Source organism: Eulemur rufifrons, chromosome 2 (assembly GCF_041146395.1).
Source record: "Eulemur rufifrons isolate Redbay chromosome 2, OSU_ERuf_1, whole genome shotgun sequence".
NCBI lineage: Eukaryota > Metazoa > Chordata > Mammalia > Primates > Lemuridae > Eulemur > Eulemur rufifrons.
The window spans coordinates 116,024,796-116,044,398 of NC_090984.1; the positions used below are offsets into that span (position 1 = coordinate 116,024,796).

A 19,603-nucleotide genomic window follows, 5' to 3' on the forward strand; every position below is an offset into this window, starting at 1 on the left:
ACCCTCACCAGAGCTGCTGGACAGAGGTGCTCAGCCCACCCTGCCAACCACCCCCACCACTCTGGTCCCAGGAGCAGGGGAGGCTCTGGAGTCTCTGCCAGCACCTTTGGGCCTGGGATGCCGAACCTGCAGGAGCGGGGAGGCCACTCTCCTGTGGCTGCCGACGAGAGGCCTCCTGTCTGGGGGAGGACTGGAGCTGAGGTTAACAAAGACGAGCTCTGAGAGCTCCCTACAGGCTTTCTGGAAACCTCCTACAGATACTCGGCAGCGCCTCATCCACCCTGTTCTAGTCCCCAGTCTGGTTACTCTCTGCAGCTGCTGGCAGGTGAGGCCTGCAGGGCAAGAAGGAACGCCAGCACAGCTGCATGGAGCGGCAGAGTCACCCTCGACAGAGAGGGCCAGGGTATCAGAGAACTCAGCCAGGCCACCCTCGGGTCTTACTAAGTACCCATTAGATGCCAGGGACAGCTTTAGTGCAAACGTCACAGTTGCCCCTCACATAGGGTCTGTGTGTATTTTCATATTTCCTTCTTCCTCCACCTTCCCTCCCTCCATCTTTCCTTCTCCCTCCCTCCATCCCTCTTTCCTCCTCCCTCCATCCTCCCACCCTCCCTCCATGTGTTCACCCTTCCCCAGCTAACGAGCACTTTACCCACATCCACCCGGGGTGAAGAAACACAGGGGACAGGACAACAGGACGCCTGGCTGGGTGGCTACTGTGCCCTCGGCCTCCCCAGCCCCACCTCACCCGAGCACTGCCGTGCACGCCCTCGGACTCCCAAGCTAACCCTCCCCATTGTCAGCCCCTTCCACCAACAAAGCCACAGCAACTCTCCAAATCCGAGCGACCACCACCCTGAGTCTGTGCCCAGCCTGGGCAGAAATCACATCAGATCCACAGGGGGAGAGTTAAAAATAAGACGAACATGAAGAGGGGGCCAAGCGCCCAGGTGCTTGAGGAGAGGGGAAGGGTGGGCACTAGCATCCCCTCTACCTGAAAAACGTGAGGGCGTGGTCTGTACTCACCTGCACAACTTCTATCCCTCGCTTCCTGCGGAGAAAAACAGAGAAGATACACATTACTCCAGCAGGCAGAACACATCCTTCCTGAAGGCTGGCTGCGGCCAGCTGAGGGGGGCCTGTGAGGAGCGCTTCGGCACGGGAGAAGCTGCACCTCTCATGCCAGCCCCAGAACAGTTTTCAAGGGGAAGGTTTATGAGCTCCTGGTCACCCCTCAAAACCACCTCCCGGCTGAAGGAGAGGGTTGGCTCCCCAGAGGGGCTTGGCTGGAGTCCTACGGAGACCCCACGGTGGGCTGTCAGCTGTCTCCCTCCAATCCTGGGGCCTCCGTGGGCACAGCTCCAGCCCGGACTGCCCCAGGACCCACCACCACCGAATCACTGCTGTCCCTGCTAGGCTCGCCCCGGGTGCTCCACGCCCTCCTCCCACAGCAGGTCTAAGCCTCAGCCTGGCCCCAGACCCTGACTCACCCCACCTGATTTTCAGAGCCTCAAGGCCTGGGTCTGGGTCTGCCCCCGGGCTCACAGAGGCTCCCTGTTGACTCACCCACCCTTCTCTCCTGTGCCCCACATTTCTTACTGCAAGCCCGGCAAGTACCATCTGTGCAGTTCCGGCACGCAGGGCTGTCTCCCGCCTCGGTGCACACATCCCACCCCAGCCTTTAGCACTTGGCCCAGGCAGACGCTCTCCCAAGAGGCTTTCCCTGATCCACGATACCCTCCCCCACCCACACCCGCACCACTCCTGAAGAGGTCAAGGCCATCACGCTCCCAGCCCTTCATCCCACAGTATTGATCACCATCACCCAGGGACAGGACAAATGCTGGTGCAGGGCCACTGGGATCTGTGGGGACAAAGGTGCCAGAGAAGGCATGCCATGTGCATTTTGCTGGAGAGAAAGGCAGGGCCTCCAGCAGATGCCCAGAGAAGGCTGCGACCAGGCAAGGCCAGGCATCTGTAATTTACTTGCCCAGGTTCTTTGGAGCAGGGACTGTGCCAAATTTTCAAACCGTGTGTGCCCGTGCCTAGCCATGGGCCCACCTGGCACACAGACACTCACAGACAGCTGCTGGTAAGTGAAGGCATAAATATGCAAGAACTTAGCTCGGTTCCTGAGCTCCGCACTCGCAGGGCACAACACATCCAACAGCCATAGTCTAGCCCTCGAGGGGCTCACAGTTCAAGGAGGAGACAGGCACAAAGCCCCAAGGGACGCTTTGGGCAACCATGAGCAACCTCACATCACACAGCACAGCTGATGTGACGCCTACCAATTCCCACAGTTGCTTGTTAGATCATTCAGCAAGTGCTTTCTGAGCACCTTCTGAGAGCCGGGCCATGAGCAGAACCTCACAAAGGAGTCACACAAAAGGCCAACAAGAGTGGACCAGGTCCCACTGTGGGGAGCACCCAGCTGGCCTTCCCTCCAAGCACCACCCCCACCTCCACAGAACCCTGGGCCCCAAGGAACCCAGTTTGAGAACCACCGCAGTTGATGGTTTCAGGGCCCTCACTGTCACTTGGCTCCTCTGCTGTTCCTGAAGGAATGGCAGCCAATATCCATCCGCTTTCATGATTTCATGAGGGATGGGCTAGACACACAACAGCATAGCCCTGGGCCACCAAAGCCCACAACAAGGGGACAGACAGCGTCATGAGGAACCTGGGCTGCACCAGTCACTTGTGGACACCTCATGTGTCCGGCCCCCCTGCAGGGGTGAGAAAACTCGCAGTGAGCATCCCTGTGGGGAACCCGCCCCAGGCCAGCCTCGGCTCCAGCGCGCTTCCTCCCCTGTCCCCAAACGACAGAGGATGTGGACCGCACAGTGGGAAAGGGAGGGGACAGAGGTGCATAGGTGACCCACAGCAGCTGGAGCAGGCTTCTGCCGGGCTCTGGACTGTGGCCTCAGTTTCCTTCTGAGTTAGCCCTGCTGGCATCCAGATTATCCCAGCGTGTGGCTCTCATCTCTTTACGAAGCCATCTGTGGTCACTTCCAATCGGTCCACATTTTACATCATCCCAGACAACTCTCCCTCCCCCGGTCCTAAATTTTAAAAAAGTCTCTAACTTTGAAAACAGATGGAATACATAAAATAAGAAAGCAACAAAAAAAGTAATCTAGAGAAAAGATCGGCTGAAATTCTAAGTGGGGTTGAGCTCCCAGGAGCCACCACGGCTCCTCTGCAGCTCAGGCACCAGAAACAGGATAAATTGTGACTCTGGCAGAAAAGTGGGGACTCGGCTCCCCTTTAGGTCCCCATCAGGCCACACACTTACACTAGCCACCCTCGGCGGTGCTCACTGCCCACTGATGACTTCTGCGCCCCATGAAGGAGGGATGGGCTCACCCCATTACTCCGATGGATGAGCAAGCAGAGGCCCCGGGGGACTCGGGGAAGTGCAAGACCTGGCCCGGAGCCAACACATCCACCACCAGGGGGACCACAGCTGGCTTGGGCAGCACCATGAAGGGTCTCCAGCCTCCATGGCCTGTGTGACGGGGAACCGGATGGAAAACCACATTCCCTCCGGTGGAGGAATCCCGTGCACACTGCCACGGCCTCTCAGGAAAACAAACTAACCTTCCAGGGCTCATTTCGAACACGGGGAACTTCTGCAGAACAAAACTACCAACAACCCTGACGCACTAAGGAGCAGGTTGCTGAAATCCTGCCTTAACCAGAAAGTTCAGAAATTGAATTATGAAACTCAAGGAGAAGAGGGAGAAGGAGGGACATGAGGGCCCGGGGGAGGAAAAGAAACCAGAGAACTGGTTGTGGAGTGATTAATTGTTCCTCCTGAAAACAACTCCACAATCCCACCCAATTACCCCGCAGATACACTCAAATGTGCAAAATGTTTCAGGCTCTGGGTTGTTAACTGCCTGTCTGCCATAGCAAAACACCAGCAGCAAACTAAACTCCCCCAAGAGCAGCCACTAACAACCTGTCCACAATCAAAGGAATACTACACCGCAGTTAAAAAAAAAAAAAAAAAACAAGGAAGCTCTCCACATGCCCATAAGGAATTGTCTCCAAGGCACTGCTATGTGAAAAACGTAAGATGCAAAACCCTGTGTGCTGTACCTAATTATTTGTGTTAAGAACATCCAGGACAAGAATGTGTGCCTGTGCATACACAGAATGAATGTGAAAGTGCTACAAGACAATGATCACAACACGGCCTCCGGGCAAGGGTGGGGGAGGGGAGAGGGAAGATTTCCATTTCACTGTGTCCCCTTCACACCTCCCTGAATTTTGTGTCACATGCCTATAACATATTCTCAAAAACTATTTTAAAAATCATTTTTTAAATAGATGTCAGATAAAGGCATGAATTACCTGACGGATGAGGCAAGGCAGAGGTGAGCTCAGGATTCATCAAGCTGAAATTACACCCCTTGCAGGGCCTGGGAGCGCAGCACTGGGGCACTCCGCACAGATTCCAAGCCCACATAGACACTGGGGGACCTGGAGGTACCGAAGGGCACACGTGGCAGAGCTAACTGCGGCTGCCAGGCTGGGTGACGCCAGGTAGGTGCTGGGGTTTTTCCTTTATACTTCCCTGAGTTTTCTATGTTTTCTGCAATGAGCATATGTACAGCAGGTCCTGGAATGATGCCTTCTCATTCAACGTTGTTTCATTATAATGTTGATGAGGGGGGCGGAAATCGACTCCCAGCCAGACCGCTGTCAGTGTGGAGCTGCACTCCCCACGACTGTATGGGTTTTACCCGGTGTTTTTTGCTTCCACAACCAAAGATATCAGATTAACTGGCGTGACCAAATGGATGTTTTGGGGACTAGATATATGCCATAGGAACTTACTATTTTTTTTTTTTTAGCCCATCCTTCTGCAGAAAGAACTTAATTCTTGTTTCTATGCTAAAATTGGTTTCATTTTAAGTCGTTTCCCTTAAAATCAGTTTCCAAGAACCTATGGACAACATTGAGTGAAGACTTACATTACTTTCAAAACTATAGAGAAAGTAATAGTGAGGGTTAAAATTTAATAATGAAAGTATGTTTTTTTTTAAAAAAAAACCTATACCTGGAGACAATTTTCATAAGCTCTACACCTCATTTTCTTGATAAGCGTTGCATTAGTAAGTTTTGGGCAAAGGTCTACCCCACAGCTGGGAGCAGTGGCTCACGCCTGTAATCCTAGCACTCTGGGAGGCCAAGGCGGGTGGATCGCTCAAGGTCAGGAGTTTGAGACCAGCCTTAGCAAGAGTGAGACCCCGTCTCTACTAAAAAAAAAAAATAGAAAGAAATTATCTGGCCAACTAAAAATATATATAGAAAAAATTAGCCGGGTATGGTGGCGCATGCCTGTAGTCCCAGCTACTCGGGAGGCTTAGGCAGGAGGATCGCTTGAGCTCAGGAGTTTGAGGTTGCTGTGAGCTAGGCTGACGCACTCACTCTAGCCCGGGCAACAGAGCGAGACTCTGTCTCAAAAACGAAAAAAAAAAAAATACTCACAAAAGACTGATCCTTTCAGGGAAGGAGGGGCAGCATCTGCCGTCTGATGGAGCAATGAGGGTAACTGCGAATATGAGGCGTGCTCCCTCCCCAAAGGGTGTCTGGGGAGGGGGGAGTGTAAGACACCCTGCAGGCAGGGGCACTGAGAAGCAGGATAGAGGATGTAGGCTGGGGCATGTCCCAGAGCCCCACATGTCACCTTGCAGCCTGGCCTTACCCCAGGGGCCGTGGGTCTCAAATGCCAGGGCAGATGACCTAAGAATCACCACTGGAGCTTATCAAAAATATACTAATTTGAGGTCTGCTCCTGAGGACTCTGATTCAGGAGGTCTGGGGCAGGGCCTGGGAGGGATGTGGGGTTTGCCGAGCTTCCAAGTGTTGCTCAGGAATAGAGCAGTCGGGTATGGGAACAGCTGCTCATACACAGGGAGCAACTCCCCGCGCTTGACCTTAAGGAACAGAAGCAGGATCCGATTTGCTGGGGGAGGCACGGGCTTAGGGGCAGCCCCTCCAGGTCTTGGGGGCAAAAGTAAAAGAGGCAATGAGAACTAGAAACAGCTGTGATGCTCACCAGCTGGGGAAGCAGGCTGAGGCCCTGGACCAGGCCCCACAAAGGAGAGGACATCGCAGGAAGATGGTGACATCCACTTTTCAACCACGGTGGTAACAGGAAGTAGTCAGAAGCCCAGGACTGAGCTTAGCAGGGTTCAGGGGGTTAGAAGAAACCCTGGGAAGCAGGTGGAAGTGGAAGAGGTAGGGTGAGTTCCCAAGAGGAGAACACGGAACCAGATCCAACTGTACCTTGTGCCTCTGTTTTCTCATCTCTCAAACGGGAGAATCCTAGAAGCCACCTCATAGGGCTGGGGGGAAGAAAAGCTCGGGCCAGTACAGCACCTGGCTCACACCGGGAGGTGGGCTTGGTGACTTTTGCTCTGCCCTGCCTTCCTGCCTTTCAGGAACTGCTCCTTCTCTACCCCTCATGATTCTGAGGGGCTGCACCCCGACTCTTTGGTGGGCGTCACCCACCACCTCACTGAGCTGTATAGGACGGGAGTGGGGCCCAAGCCAGGCCAGTCCTGCCCCTTTTCAGGATGGGTCCGGGGGGGCTGTCCACAATACAAACGGCACGGCCGGGAAACGTCGGGAACACCCTTGCTTCCGTGTCACTAGAATCCAGATGAGCCAGTGGCCGAACCAGGAAAAAAGGCCAAGCAGGGGCCCCAGAAGGGCAGGTTCTCTCGCCGGATCCCGCCACACTAGTGCTTGTCCTCTCCGGACCTTCCGTGGCAGATTTCTGCCAGAGCCGGTTTCAGCTACATTGCTGGCGCTAAACCGCAGGGGCTCTGTAAATGACAGCGGCTATCACTTCCCGAAGACGACAAAAATTACCCTGGATGACCCAGCGCTGAGGGAGAGGGGACCACAAAGGAGTCTAATAAAGAGGGTCAAAGACACAAGTAGAAAAGAGCGACGTGGAGTTCAGACCGGTGTCCACACCACCATGAGGCCATGGAACCGAAGCACGGCCGCTGGCTGTGGCGTCAGGAAGGTCAGTGGGACACACTGGGATGACGGATTCCGTCCTGCAGGAGGCCTGCCGCACAGCAGAGCAGGACACGCAGGCTCAGCCCATGAAAACCAGCAGCAGGCACGGGACATGTTGCTCAGCCACCCCGGGTCTCACTTAGCTTGCACTTTAACAATGGGTCCAACCTGTCTAGCTCAAGAAGACCTTCCAGGACAGGTGTGAGGACCCGAGGTCTGCAGCAGGTGGAGCACGTGAAGTGGCGAGTACGCCTGGGAGGAGGGTTATGCCAACACACAGAGGGCCCCTCTGACCCACAAGGGAGAAAAGTCCAGTGACAGCTGGGAGAATTCCAGGTGCTCAGAGACAGCACGAAGTTTTTCTTAAAAGGGGCCCGCCCTCAGGTTCATCGAGAACTGCTTTCCTATGATATGCAAGGTCCCACTGTCCTCTGCCCAGGTGAAGCTGAGCACTGGCCACAGCGGAGCCACCACTGGAAAGGGCACCTGCAGGACTGCCCAGCTGCAGGGGAAGGCCAGGCCAGGCCTCCGAGGAACGGTTTCACAGTAGGAGAAACAGACCTGGACACGCAGGCTCCCTCCGACACCGGCGAGGAGAAAGAAGCGGCACCTGTACCCAGAGCAAAAACTGCCTGGGGATGGGAAGCGTGTAATTATGCAAGCAGGAAGCCAGGCACATTCTCATCCAATCTGTAGCAGGGTTTGGTCACTACCAGATTTCAGGTACCCCAAGTAAGAAGGCCCTTTAGCACCTCCAGGTACCGGGCACTGGGCAACAGCTGAGTTACCTCCCCCTTCCCTGCCTGAAGAGGGCAGGGCCCACGCAGTAACCTGAGGCCCTCGATGTCCCCGAGGACTTGGGGTTCCTGAATGGCACCTGGGCCTCCCCTTACCTATGTGTGCAGAGGGCCACGCTGTTCCCATGCTTCAAATGCCACCGCAGCATCACCCCCTGGTCCCCCAGTCAGCTCCTCTGGAGAAGCCCTCCTTGGCTCCCACCCTCCTCAGAGCCCTCACAAGCCGAGCTGGCCGAACCCAGCACTGAGCGCAGAGAGGGAGGCTGCCTGGCTCCATGGCACTGACCCTGCTAGGCTAATGCCCGGTGCTGTCCCCCAATGCTGGCATTCTCTTCCCAGACGCTAAATGCCACTAAGCTCTCCTTCCCGCAAGTGAGGCAGGGCCATGTGACTTGCTTTGGGCCACGAAATGTGAACAGACATGACCATGTTGACGTCCAGGAAGAAGCATTCCACTGCCAGCACCCGACTGACTCTCTGGCCGGTCCTCCCCACCTCAGCGTCATGGGAGCACATGAGGATGCCACTGACCACCAGAGCCAGCCAGACTGCTGCTGCCAGAAAAAACCCAGCTGAGTGGCAACAAAGCCAGCCTGGGAACCAGAAAGAAATGACTTTTCTTTAGAGACAGTGTCTCACTCTGTCACCCAGGCTGGAGTGTAGAGTCATAGCTCACTGTAGCCTCAAACTCCTGGGCTCAAGCCATCCTCCCGACTCAGCCTCCCAAGTAGCTGGGACTACAGGCATGCGCCACCACACTCTGCTTAACAACTGATTAAGGGCACCTTTATGCAGCACTGGTTCTAAACTGGGGGCAATTTTGCATCTCTCCCCCTCACTCCTGGACATTTAGCAATGCCTGAAGACATTTTTGATTGTCACAACTACAGAACTGCTACCAACATCCAGTGAGTAAAGGCCCTAATGCACAGGCCTGCCCTCTAAAGCAAAGAATTGTCTGGCCTAAGATGTCTACAATGCTGGGGCCAAGAACAGATACGGGAGCACAACACTGAGCCGCCTCAGGGAGGACGACTGCCCCGGAGAGTCCTCCAGATCCACAGTGGACTCTGCATGACCTGTGAATAAACCTTTGCTGTTTCCCACCTTTCAGGGTTGTTTGTCACTGCAGCCTATCCTGGCTGATAAATGCTCCTTCAGAAATCAGGGCTTGTGCCCTGTATCTTAGCACAATACCTGGCACCTGGGGAAGTGGAGCTGCAGCCTGCAAGGCGCTTGGGGAAAGGCACTGGTCCTCCCTTTCAAAGCCTTCCAAGAGGGGCCCCATTCTCCAAACACCAGGACCTGACATAAGTCTGTGCCTTTGCACAGGCAAGTCCCTCTGCTACGTGCCCTTCCTTACCCGGCAAAGCCCTGCTCACGCACCAAGAGCAGCTCAAACATCATGCAAGAGGCCCCCTCCTGCCCTTTGTGCTGGCTGTGAGCCCCGAGGCCAGAGACTGTCTTCTTTATTTCAGCATCCCTGTCCCCCAACACACACCCTGCTCCCCACACAGACCCCAAGCCCGGCAGGTGCTCTGCAAACACTTCCTGAGTGAGTGTTCCCAGCCCCCCTGGGCAGGCTCCAGGCTCTAGCCCGAGCCGCCTGCCTGCTCCACAGCATCCTGGTTCACTTGCTGATTGTTTTGCAGTTTGGATTTTCCTCCTATTAACAGTGCCAGAAACTGAAATGGCCCAACATAAAGACAACATACGAACAGAATTTTAACGCCAGTACAAACATTTGAATTGTTTGGACAGCTCTAGAAAAGAACCAGATAAACTGGAAGCTGCCATATGTCTTCATGGGGGGTGTGGGGGGGGCATCTATCCCTGGATCGGACAGTCACCAACCACCTTAACCGAAGGCCCTCCCCAGTTCTGGGTGCCCCACCCAGGGAGGCAGGCAGGCCCCGGCCCTCCCTGCAGACTCAGCAGCCTGAGTCATTGTGTTCCCTCAGACCTAGAACAGCCCCACGGGGTCCCTGAAGCAGCTTTTCCTCGTGACCCCAGGATGGGAGTGAGTGAGAGGCAGGGTAAGAGGCAGAGCAATCGACGCAAATTCCGGAACCTTCCAGAGCCTCCTGGAGAGGTCAGCAGTGCTTTAGGGGCTGAAAGCAGCACAGGGGCTGGGGCACTTTTGAGACCCCACCCCTCAATTTTGGGAAGGAGAAACTAGGGGGTGGGGTGGAAATCATCCAGGGAATTGTTCTGCTGCACCTAAAGCATCCCCAGTTCCAATGAGATATTGTCCTGATTTTTGGCTAAAAACAAATGTTAAGTCTATTCCCTTAATAGCTCTTGACATCTCCACTTTTTAAAATAAAAATTCTCTACTTGAAACTGTTTTTGAATCTTTTACTACCACCTTACAGGTGCTGTAATCTTTCTTTCCCCTAATTAGGATGGGCCCTAAATTTTGGGCAGTGGGGGGAGCGGGCTACAGGAGAGGGCAGCGCATGGGGGCTGCTGCAGGGTAGGCTTGGGCAGGGCACCTCCCCTGCCCACCCCCAGCTGCCAGCCAGCCAGCCTGGGGCTAATGACTCAATCAGTTCTCTTCACATGGCTGCTTAATCCCAAGAATGCAAAGTCATGTTAATATCAGCCTAACAGCAAGGAAAGCTACTGCAGAAGGGAGAGAGAAATTTCTGCGCCGACACTTCCCTCCCCACTGGGGAAGGTCTGAATTTTTCTAGCACCTAATCCCAAGGTACCACACATGCTTAAAATAGCAGCACAAGTGTGTGTGTGTCCCAGTGTGCATTCTGGGATCTGACACTCTGAAACATCTCTCCATTCACCCCAGTTCTGCTGCTCACACTGCCCACCTGGCCCCTGGATCCCAAGGCCCTGAGCTTTCGGGGGTCTCTGCCCTGCTTTTGTGCCTCCAACCACAGGCAGGGAGGGATTCCCCTGTCTGATTTTTGTCAAACACTTGCTGGGCTTCTCCATTGAGCCTTGGGCAGGCCTGGGAACAGAGGGAGCCTCAAGCCCTACCCAGAGATGCTGGTGGCAGCAGGGAAGGTCAGTGAGAGTCATGCCGTGCCCTCTGGGGCGTGTGCCACAGGCCCCTAAATAGTGCCAATGTCTGGGGGCTGGCACGTAGCACGAGAAAGCTTCAGACAGGCTGTTTGAGCTGAGCCCTGGAGGTCGGCAGGAGGGAGGCTGCCAGGGTGTGCCCCAAGGAGGCCAACCCAGCACCAGGAGTAGCAGGGGCAAAGGCCAGGTCTCTGGGCACTGGGGTTTCCTGGGGCCCTCCCGCCACCCGAGCCAGAATGGCTGTCACGTCAAAGCAAGGGTGGGCGTCGGCCCTGCCACCAGCTCAGAAAACTTGAGCTACAAGGCACCTTACTCAGATACTTTCCGGGCCTCAGACATTCACAGGACGTTAAATCGGAAGCAAGTTCCGAGGAGTCAGGTAGCAACCTTTCCCCACTGCTCTGGGATTATGGGTCGGGGGTCGAGAAGCCTGCCTATGCCACCCACTCGGCCACACACTGGCTCTGACCTTGACGTGACCAGTCCCTCCCCTCTCTGCTGGCCGCAGCTTCACCCCCGGCCATGAGAAGGGCAGGGTGGACGAACACTATTCATTTCCTATCGCTGCTGTAACAAACCACCACCAGCGCAGTGGCTAAAAACAACGAAAGTATTATCCTCTTACGGTTCTGAGTCAGAGGACTAAATGGGTCAGCGGGACGGCCCTCCCTCCGCAGGCTCGAGGGAGGAATCGCCCCTTCACCGCTTCCAGTTCTAGAGGCTGTGCCGTGCACGTTCCCTGGCACGGGGCCACACCCGGATCTCCGCTTCCATCGTCACATCTCCCCTCTGACCCTCCTGCCCACCTCCCGTAGGGGCCCTGTGATCACACTGGGCCCGCCCAGCCAACCAGGGTCACCTTCCACCTCGAGATTCCACATGCAGTCAGTCATACCTGTTGTCACATCGTGCCCTCCTACAGTCTAAGGTAACATCCTTGTAGGTCCTGAGGATCAGGACCTGGCAGTCCGTGCTGGGGCCTGACAGGGGCCTTATTCTGCCGACCACGACCCAAGGCTCCTGCAGCTCTGTCGTCCCACAAACCTCGGCCACTGCCTGGAGGCATCCCGTGTAGGGCAGGGACAGATGAGGACTCATGCAGAAGCTTGTTGGGGGCTCAACAGTCAACAAGGAGGAAGCTGGAGCTCAGCCTCCCGTGGTGCCCACAGGATCCCAAAGGGACACTGGCACAGATGAACACTGCCACAGGGGTCCCCAACGGGAGCAATGGGAAGAGGCACCAAGGGCCAGGGAAGGGGTGCAGGGGGACTGAGTCACAGACACCCAAGGCCAGGGCCTAGGACCTTGGCTATGTTGAGGACAGGGGTGATAATCCCTGACCCTTGGGTTCACCCTGACGTCCATGAGCAATGCCCACGCCAGCCACCCCCCAATCCCAAGGCCACCTGGCTCTGCTGAAGGTGACATTCCAACCCCTGCCAAGTGGCTCTGAGCAGTAACAGATATTCTCCAAACACAGAGGCAACTGGAGCCTGAGTCCAGATGGGACAGTGGGTCTAGGCCCCTCCCCGGATACACTGAGCACCCCAATTCTAGAAACAGAAGTGCTTCACCTGATGCCCAAGACCCTCAAATTTCAGGGAGGATTCCAAAGGCCCAGGAATGACCCAAACAAATGACAGGCCAACACCAGTAATTCTTGGACTCCCTCATCCCCACCCAGACCTATTCTCCCAAAGCTAGGCAGGAGAAGGGACTGAGGACGAGGTGGGGGCCGGACAGCCCTGCAAGCGCCCAGCACGGTGCCTGCACTCCACCCCGCACATGCAGAATTTCAACCGCTGCAATGGGGGGCAGGGGGTGTGACTGTCACATCTTATCAAGTGGGGAAATTTAGAGCACTTAAGAATCTTGCCCAAAGACTCACAGCAAGAAGCAGAACCACAATCTAAACTCAGAGATGTCTGTCAGCAAAGGCCTCCTCACCCCACAACACAGCGTGACTTCCCCGGGAGAAGGGGACCCCTGTGGTGACGGGGGTAAGGTTCCTGCGATTTCTGCAAGAGGAGTTGTTCTGGACAGAGCAGCTTCCCTTCCCCCACCCACCAGCTGCCCCAAGTGTGGGCTGAAATCCTCCCTTGGATCCTTGACCCTAGGAGGCTGGGGGGTGGGTGTCACTGCCCCAGGGGCCCCAAAACCTAAGGAGCAGCCCCGGAGAGGGACCACAGTGAAAGGCCCAGGATGCATTTCCTGAGGGGCACAGCTGGCCTCAGGCACCTCAGGGCCCTGTGAACTGGACACACTCCGGGTCACCCCTGGCCCAGAAGCAGGGAGCTGGTGTCCTGCTGCTCCCCGCTGCGCAGGGTTGACAGCTCCTCCTGACCACAGTGTCAAACCTTCTGAGCAGAAGGAACCCTCCCTAGGAAGCAGCTTGCAGCGCAACCACTGGAAGAGGCTCCCAGCTTCCAAAGGAAGAATGCCAAGGCAGGTGGTGAGCGCCCTGTGGCAGGAGGGATTCAAGCAAATGCCAGATGCCCCGGGGAGGAGACGGATCAGTGCAGAAGGCTCCAGGGCAAATATCTCAGGAGCCCCACCCCACCTCTCAAGGTTTCTGAACCTACCAATGAGAGAGAGAAATCGGCAGGGTCACAGGACTGCAGCTCAGGAGAATGGTAGGCTAGCTGGGCCTCTGGAGGAGGTGAGAATGAGCCTGGGGCCTCAGAGTGCCCCAGTGCCAAAGTCAAGCTCCAAGGCCAGCTCCAGGCAGGCGGGCACATGCCCCCACCTCCTTCCTGGGGGCCTCTGGATTCTGCCAGGCTCTGCAGCTGGGAGCCATGGCAACAGGCCCTAAACAGCTGGAATAATCCCTCACAGCCCCATGCAGGGGGTCACAGCCGTCACCAAATCAAAGCCAAGGAGCCAGGGCCCTGGGCAGAAGTGAAAACGCCAAAAAGAGGAATACCTAATTCCAGCCAGAAGGGAAGAATGCTTGAGTGGCGGCAAAGGCCAGTCTCCTGCTCCCCGAGAGGAACAGCCTCTGTCCTGAAGGCCACCAGGCGGCCTCCCTGCTGTCCCTGCATGCCCACCTCCACCTTCTACATCTACAATAAAACGTGGCTCATCACCTCACCACCTCTGGCCCAATCACATCCTTCTGGGCTTCCCTCACCCTCCAGCCTTCAGGACTCGGCAACAGGTACCCCCTCCCCGTCCAGGGAGCCCCATCGTCTGCCCCAGCTACACCTGCCTCCGGGCCCCCCCACAGGCCAGGCTTTCACCCGCCCACGCAGTGGGCCCATCTGGAGCGCCACACCCCTTGTCCCCACCGCAGCACTGGAAGCCCTTCCTCCTGGTGACTGGCTTTCTCACGGACCTCCAGGGATGGCAGGGACATCTGGGGACCGAGGGACTGGGACTGTTCTTGTGCCAGTTTGATTACCTGGGCCAAGAAATTCTCTTTTTGCTTAAACTCATCTGAACTGGGTTTTCTGTCACTCGCCTCCACACAAGAGTCCCAGCTACTCCAATGTCCAAGCTGAAACATCATGTTCCATCCCCTTCTCCACCAACCTGCACCTCCAATCATCCTCCTCCCCTTCTCCTCTCCCTCGTCCCCCTCCCTGGCGGTCCCCATGAAACGGTTCCACTGGGGCCTCCAGCCGACGGCTGGTGGTCCCTCTCCCAGGGAGGCGGCTTGCTGTGTGCTGGAAGGAAAGGCAGGAGGAGGAAAGCAGATGGTCTCTCAGCTGAGGAGGGAAAAGAGAATACCCAATAACGCTGGCTGGCTGATTGCATATAATTGTGAAGGAAAAATGTTCTTTAAAATTAGCTTCCCAAATGCAGATATAATTTCAAGTGCCCCTTGCAGTGTGATTACAGCGTCAGTGTGATTATAGTCAGCACAGATTGCTCAGGCCCCTGCAGGCAAAAAATAACGGAGCCAACAAAGGCGCCAGGGCCAGACAGCTCCCCGAGAAGCGCTTCCAGATGCCCAGGGAAAGCACCAGCCCAGGAAACCCAGCGTGGAAGCAGCCCTGCTTCCCTCCACATCTGGCTCAGGGCTCTCTCCATGAAGGCCCCAGGCACATCTTGCTTCTTTCTCCCTTTCTTTTTTAATCTTTTGGGTCTTTGATGTTCACACTCAAATGCCAAGAGCAACCAGTTAATAACAACAAGGACAGCTTCACTCACTGCACAGGGGCCGGGTGCTGTACCCTATGCCTCGGTTTTCCCATCTGTAAAGTGGGCGTGGCCGTGTGTATAACTCGGGATTGAGTGAAGGCTGGCACACAGGGAGCATCCAGTCAGCGTCACCACACCTCCACTCCTCCTCCTCCTCTTCACATTTCACCCTTGCAACAACAATGGCCTCTTCCTCGGATATGGAACCTAAAGCTCAGAAAGGCTCCATTCAACTAGTCCAGGAAGAGAAGGGAAGCAAGCCTAGCTCTGCCTGAGTCCGAATTCTATGCTCTCATAACCCTGGTCCTTGCTGGGCAGCGCCGTAGGCCCGTATGCACCCTGGCCCTCCTCAGGACCCAGGTCTGGGCTCCAGCTGGGCAGCCAGCCTCCATTACTCCCCTCTTTCCCCAGGGGCTCCTTCTAGCTGAGGCCCTTCACCTCAGGGAACCAGGCCCCAGAACTGAGAGGGACTTATCTGAGATCACAGGAAAGTCAGGGGGAGGCTGGCTGCGGTGGCCCACGCCTCTAATCCTAGCACTCTGGGAGGCCGAGGCAGGAGGATTGCCTGAGTTCAGGAGTTCGAGCCCAGCCTGAGTAAGAGCGAGACTCTGTCTCTACTAAAAATAGAAAAATCAGCTGGGCGTGGTGACACGCACCTGTAGTCCCAGCTACTCGGAAGGCTGAGGCAGGAGGATCGCTTGAGCCCAGGAGTTTGAGGCTGCAGTGAGCTACAATGATGCCATGGCACTCTACCCAGGGCAACAGAGCCAGACTCTGTCTCAAAAAAAAAAAAAAAGTTGGAGGAAAATAACAAACTGTCACCAGGTACCCACGACAACCTAGCAGTAGGTGGTAGTGGGGGGCATCCCCAATCCTCACCAGCACCCCATGGAAGGGCTACTGAAGCCCCATTTCAAGGAGGAGAAAAATCAAGGTTCAGAGAGGCAAAGGGACAGGTTCAGGGTCCCCAACAGGGGACTAAGAGAGCCGTGATTTTCCGGCCAGGCCTCCTGGCCCACACACTCAAGGTCCTTACTTGGTACCACAGGAGCCTGGATCAAGAACCCAAGCGCTCTGACTTCCAGGCCACAGTGAGCACCTGGGAGCACATGACCACGCAGGGCCTGACGTGTGTACGCAAGGACAGCAAGCTGGCCACCAAAGTGGGCCTGACCCACTGCCTGGAAACAACCCTGGCTGGGTGGCAACAAAGCCAGGCCGGGAACCAGAAAGAAATGAGGAAGAGCCTTTAGCCGGCTCTGGTCCTCAACTGAGTGACTGTGCCCCTCACGGGGTATCTGGAAATACCTGGGGACATTCCTGGCCATCACAACTGGGGAGCAGGGTGGTTCTGGCACCCAGTGGGTAGAGGCCAGGGACGCCTCTGGGCACAGCTGAAAGCCAGAGCCTGCAAGGTGAACCCAGCCAAAGCTAGGCATGTGGTCCTGACTGGTGCCAACCGGGCCAGCCAACCTTCCATCCCATCGTAGCCAGGGCCTCCCCAACCCCCAGCCTCAGTGCACTGGAGACTCCAGATTGGCCAGAACACCAGGGGGCTGGGCTGGAAGGGCGAGCTCCCTGCCTCAGCTAAACTCCCCAGTCCCAGGCAAGCCGCCCAGCAGCCACAGAGTCCCTCACCTGGGCACTTGCCTCCCAAGGTCCCCAGATCATGACAACAATCTTTCCCCAAAGGAACATCTCGCCAGGGTCTGGCTGACACCCAGCTGGCATTTCTGGCTGCTGCTTCACTCCATCCTCACGATGATCCTCCAGCTCTCACTCTCCACATACTCGTCACCACCTGTCCCCCCACCAGAATGGCAGCTCAAAAAGACAGGACTCTGTTCTATTACCACGGCCAGGCACATGCAGGCCCGACACCCATTCGCTGTCAACAACAGATACCCAACTCCCTGGGGTAGACACAACCCACCCTCACAGAGGCATGTCACAAAGGATTAGGTCCACCGGGTCCCGGGGCCCCCACAGGCAGAGGTGGGGTGCACACGCTCCCTGCTTCGCCCAGCTCCTGCCCTCAGCGCAACCAGCCCGGCCGTTTTCAGCCTTCTGCATTAAATGTTCTGGTCCTCAAGCTGCCCCTGGGGAGGGGTGATGCAGAGGTATACCCCGCCCCATGCTCCAACATCCTCTCCTCTTCCCCAACGCCCGCAACCTGCACTTCCCCACGTGGTGAGTTCTGTATTCCTCCTTCCCTGGCTCACCCCACACTCAGGGGTGGGGCAGGTTTTTAAACCCGCGCTCTCAAATGTGTATGTGCAATGTGCACCAGCACCTCCAGGGATCGTGTTAAAATACAGGCTCTGGGTCCACGGCTCTGGGGTGTGCGGAGATGCTGCAGTTCTCACAAACTCCCAGGGGTGCTGAGGTCACCTGCCCCAACCACACCCCGAGTATCGAGGTGCTCATGATCAGGCCATCAGTCCACTCCCCTGCCACTGCACCAACTAGACCTACAGCCCCCAACACCCAGGCTGCAGACCTGATCTGAGGTGGAGCTGAGGCGGTGATGCTGGCGCTGGGGAGAGGCTGCAAATGCAGATCATCATTAGCAGAGAGGTTTGACCGCACAATAAATGTAATGCCCTTGAATCATCCCGAAACCATCCCCCCTTCAATCCCCTAACCCGGTCCACGGAAAAATTGTCTTCCATGAAACCGCTCCCTGGTGCCAAAAAGGTTGAGGACCACCGAGCTGGACCACCACAGCCTGCACAATCACAGCCTCCCCCACCCCACCCCCCAGGGAACCCTGGCCCCAGCACTGCTGCCTCTGATCCAACCTCCTCCCCGCAGCACAAACTCCCACGATGATGGTTTACAGGATCCTGTGAGACCTGGCCTCGACCTGAGCCTCCACCCAGAATGTCGCGCTCCAGGCAGTTGAACTTCCCTCAGCTCCTGGGAAGCTCCCGCCTGCCCCCCACCGCCCCAGCTGCACCCCTCCCAGGAGGACGGAGGGTCTGGCGCCATCCCAGCACCACATCTGTGCAGTCCAGCAGAGGTGACTGAACCTCTGTGAGTGGAGAGATAACTCCACCTGAGGACATGTGCGGTTTGCTCCTCTCTCCTCCCTCTGCAGTCCTTTGGGGAGGAAAGGACAGCCAGTGCAGGGGACTGGAGGACAGACATTGGCAGGTGGCTGCTCTGTGGGCCACTTCAGAATGAGAAAGACAGGAAACAAGCAGCAGGACTTTATCACTGCCAACCTGCTCCAAAAACTCATCTGTGCCCACAGCTCAAAGGAGGCTTAGAGGGGACATCCCCGAGGCCAGCCTACGGGGGCCCACACAGACCAGCAGGTAGCTCCAGGGCACATACCACTGCTGTAGCTCAATCAGCATGAGGCTGTCAGCTGGACTCGGCCCCCGGGAGCCAGTTTAAACCATCACGGTGTCCAGTGTTCGCCTGCACTGTGCTAAGCACTCTACACGGACACCTCTTCTCCCCTCACACCAGCACTGAGAAGCAGGGACCACAGTATCCCCAACTGAAGCTTAGGGACACGCAATGACCTCCCAAGGCCACCTAGCTTCCCAGAGGGACAGCCAGGATCCAAGCCAGGGAGCCCACCTCCAGGCTCCTCTCGTAACCACTCGGTGCACACGTCATCCACACCTGCCATTCAGAGTGGGAACAAGATCTGTGGGGGTCACAGGCAATCAATGGGTTCTCCTTCCCCAAAGCCCCTCTGGCTGCTTTCTAGAAACTCTTACCCCAGGCTTTAGTGGCTCCCCACAGCCACCCATGTGCACCGACCCCACACGCCCAGAGTCCCTGTTTGGAGGATCCCTGACCTCACAGCATCACACCTTCGCAGGTGCTCACTTGCTACCTGGACGACCTTAAATCCATACTTGTCTGCCCAATGAGCTCCTTCTGTCCTCAGAGACACCGCTGCAGGGTCATCACTAGCAAGAAGCCTTCCTCAATCTTCCCAGAGAGAGAAACCCACATGGTTCCTTGAGCACAGCCTGTCTAACACTTTAACTCTTCTCTCTTTCCATCTCCCCACCAGCTGAGCTCCTGGGGTGCGGGGGAGCTCTGTGTTCCCAGCACCTAGTATGGTGTCTAAAACCCAGAACATTGATCAGGGACCTATGATGGGATATTTGTAATACCTGTAAAGAAACAAACGTGACAGGCAGTGAACTATGGGGCTTCACACTTATTATTTCAACTGGCACACCAACTGTGAAAGTTAAGAAGTGCTTTGTTTATCCTATAGATGTAGAAAGTGAGGCTCAAAGAAGCTCAACTTGCCCCATGCCATGGAGCTCGGTTTAAACCCAGGTCGCTCCTATTCTAACACCAGCTTCTGGGCGCTGTGGCAGGCAGCTGGTGGGAAGGGAAACAACGGACGTCCGCGGAGCCAGGCTGCGCTGTGAGTACACAGGCACTCTTGTGCCCGCAGGCCGTGTCCTCCAGGCCGGGAGAACTGCCTGTTCTGGGGCACAGTAGTCACACCCACCTCCGAGGGCTGAGCATGGCCCCAGGGGTGCTGGGAGCGATGCCTTTTGTTTAACATCATCAGGGGGTAATATGCACAGACAGGCCTG

General features: G+C 56.2%; 1 protein-coding gene across 2 annotated transcripts in view; it reads right to left on the minus strand.

The window, feature by feature from the left end:
• ITPK1 (inositol-tetrakisphosphate 1-kinase) overlaps window positions 1-19,603 on the minus strand; it is a 160,200-nt gene that overhangs the window by 124,226 nt on the left and 16,371 nt on the right. For both annotated transcript variants that reach the window (XM_069465245.1, XM_069465244.1), the window contains exon 2: window positions 1,027-1,051. In XM_069465245.1, coding sequence (XP_069321346.1) covers window positions 1,027-1,051 — 25 coding nt within the window. The remainder of the gene's footprint in view (window positions 1-1,026; window positions 1,052-19,603) is intronic.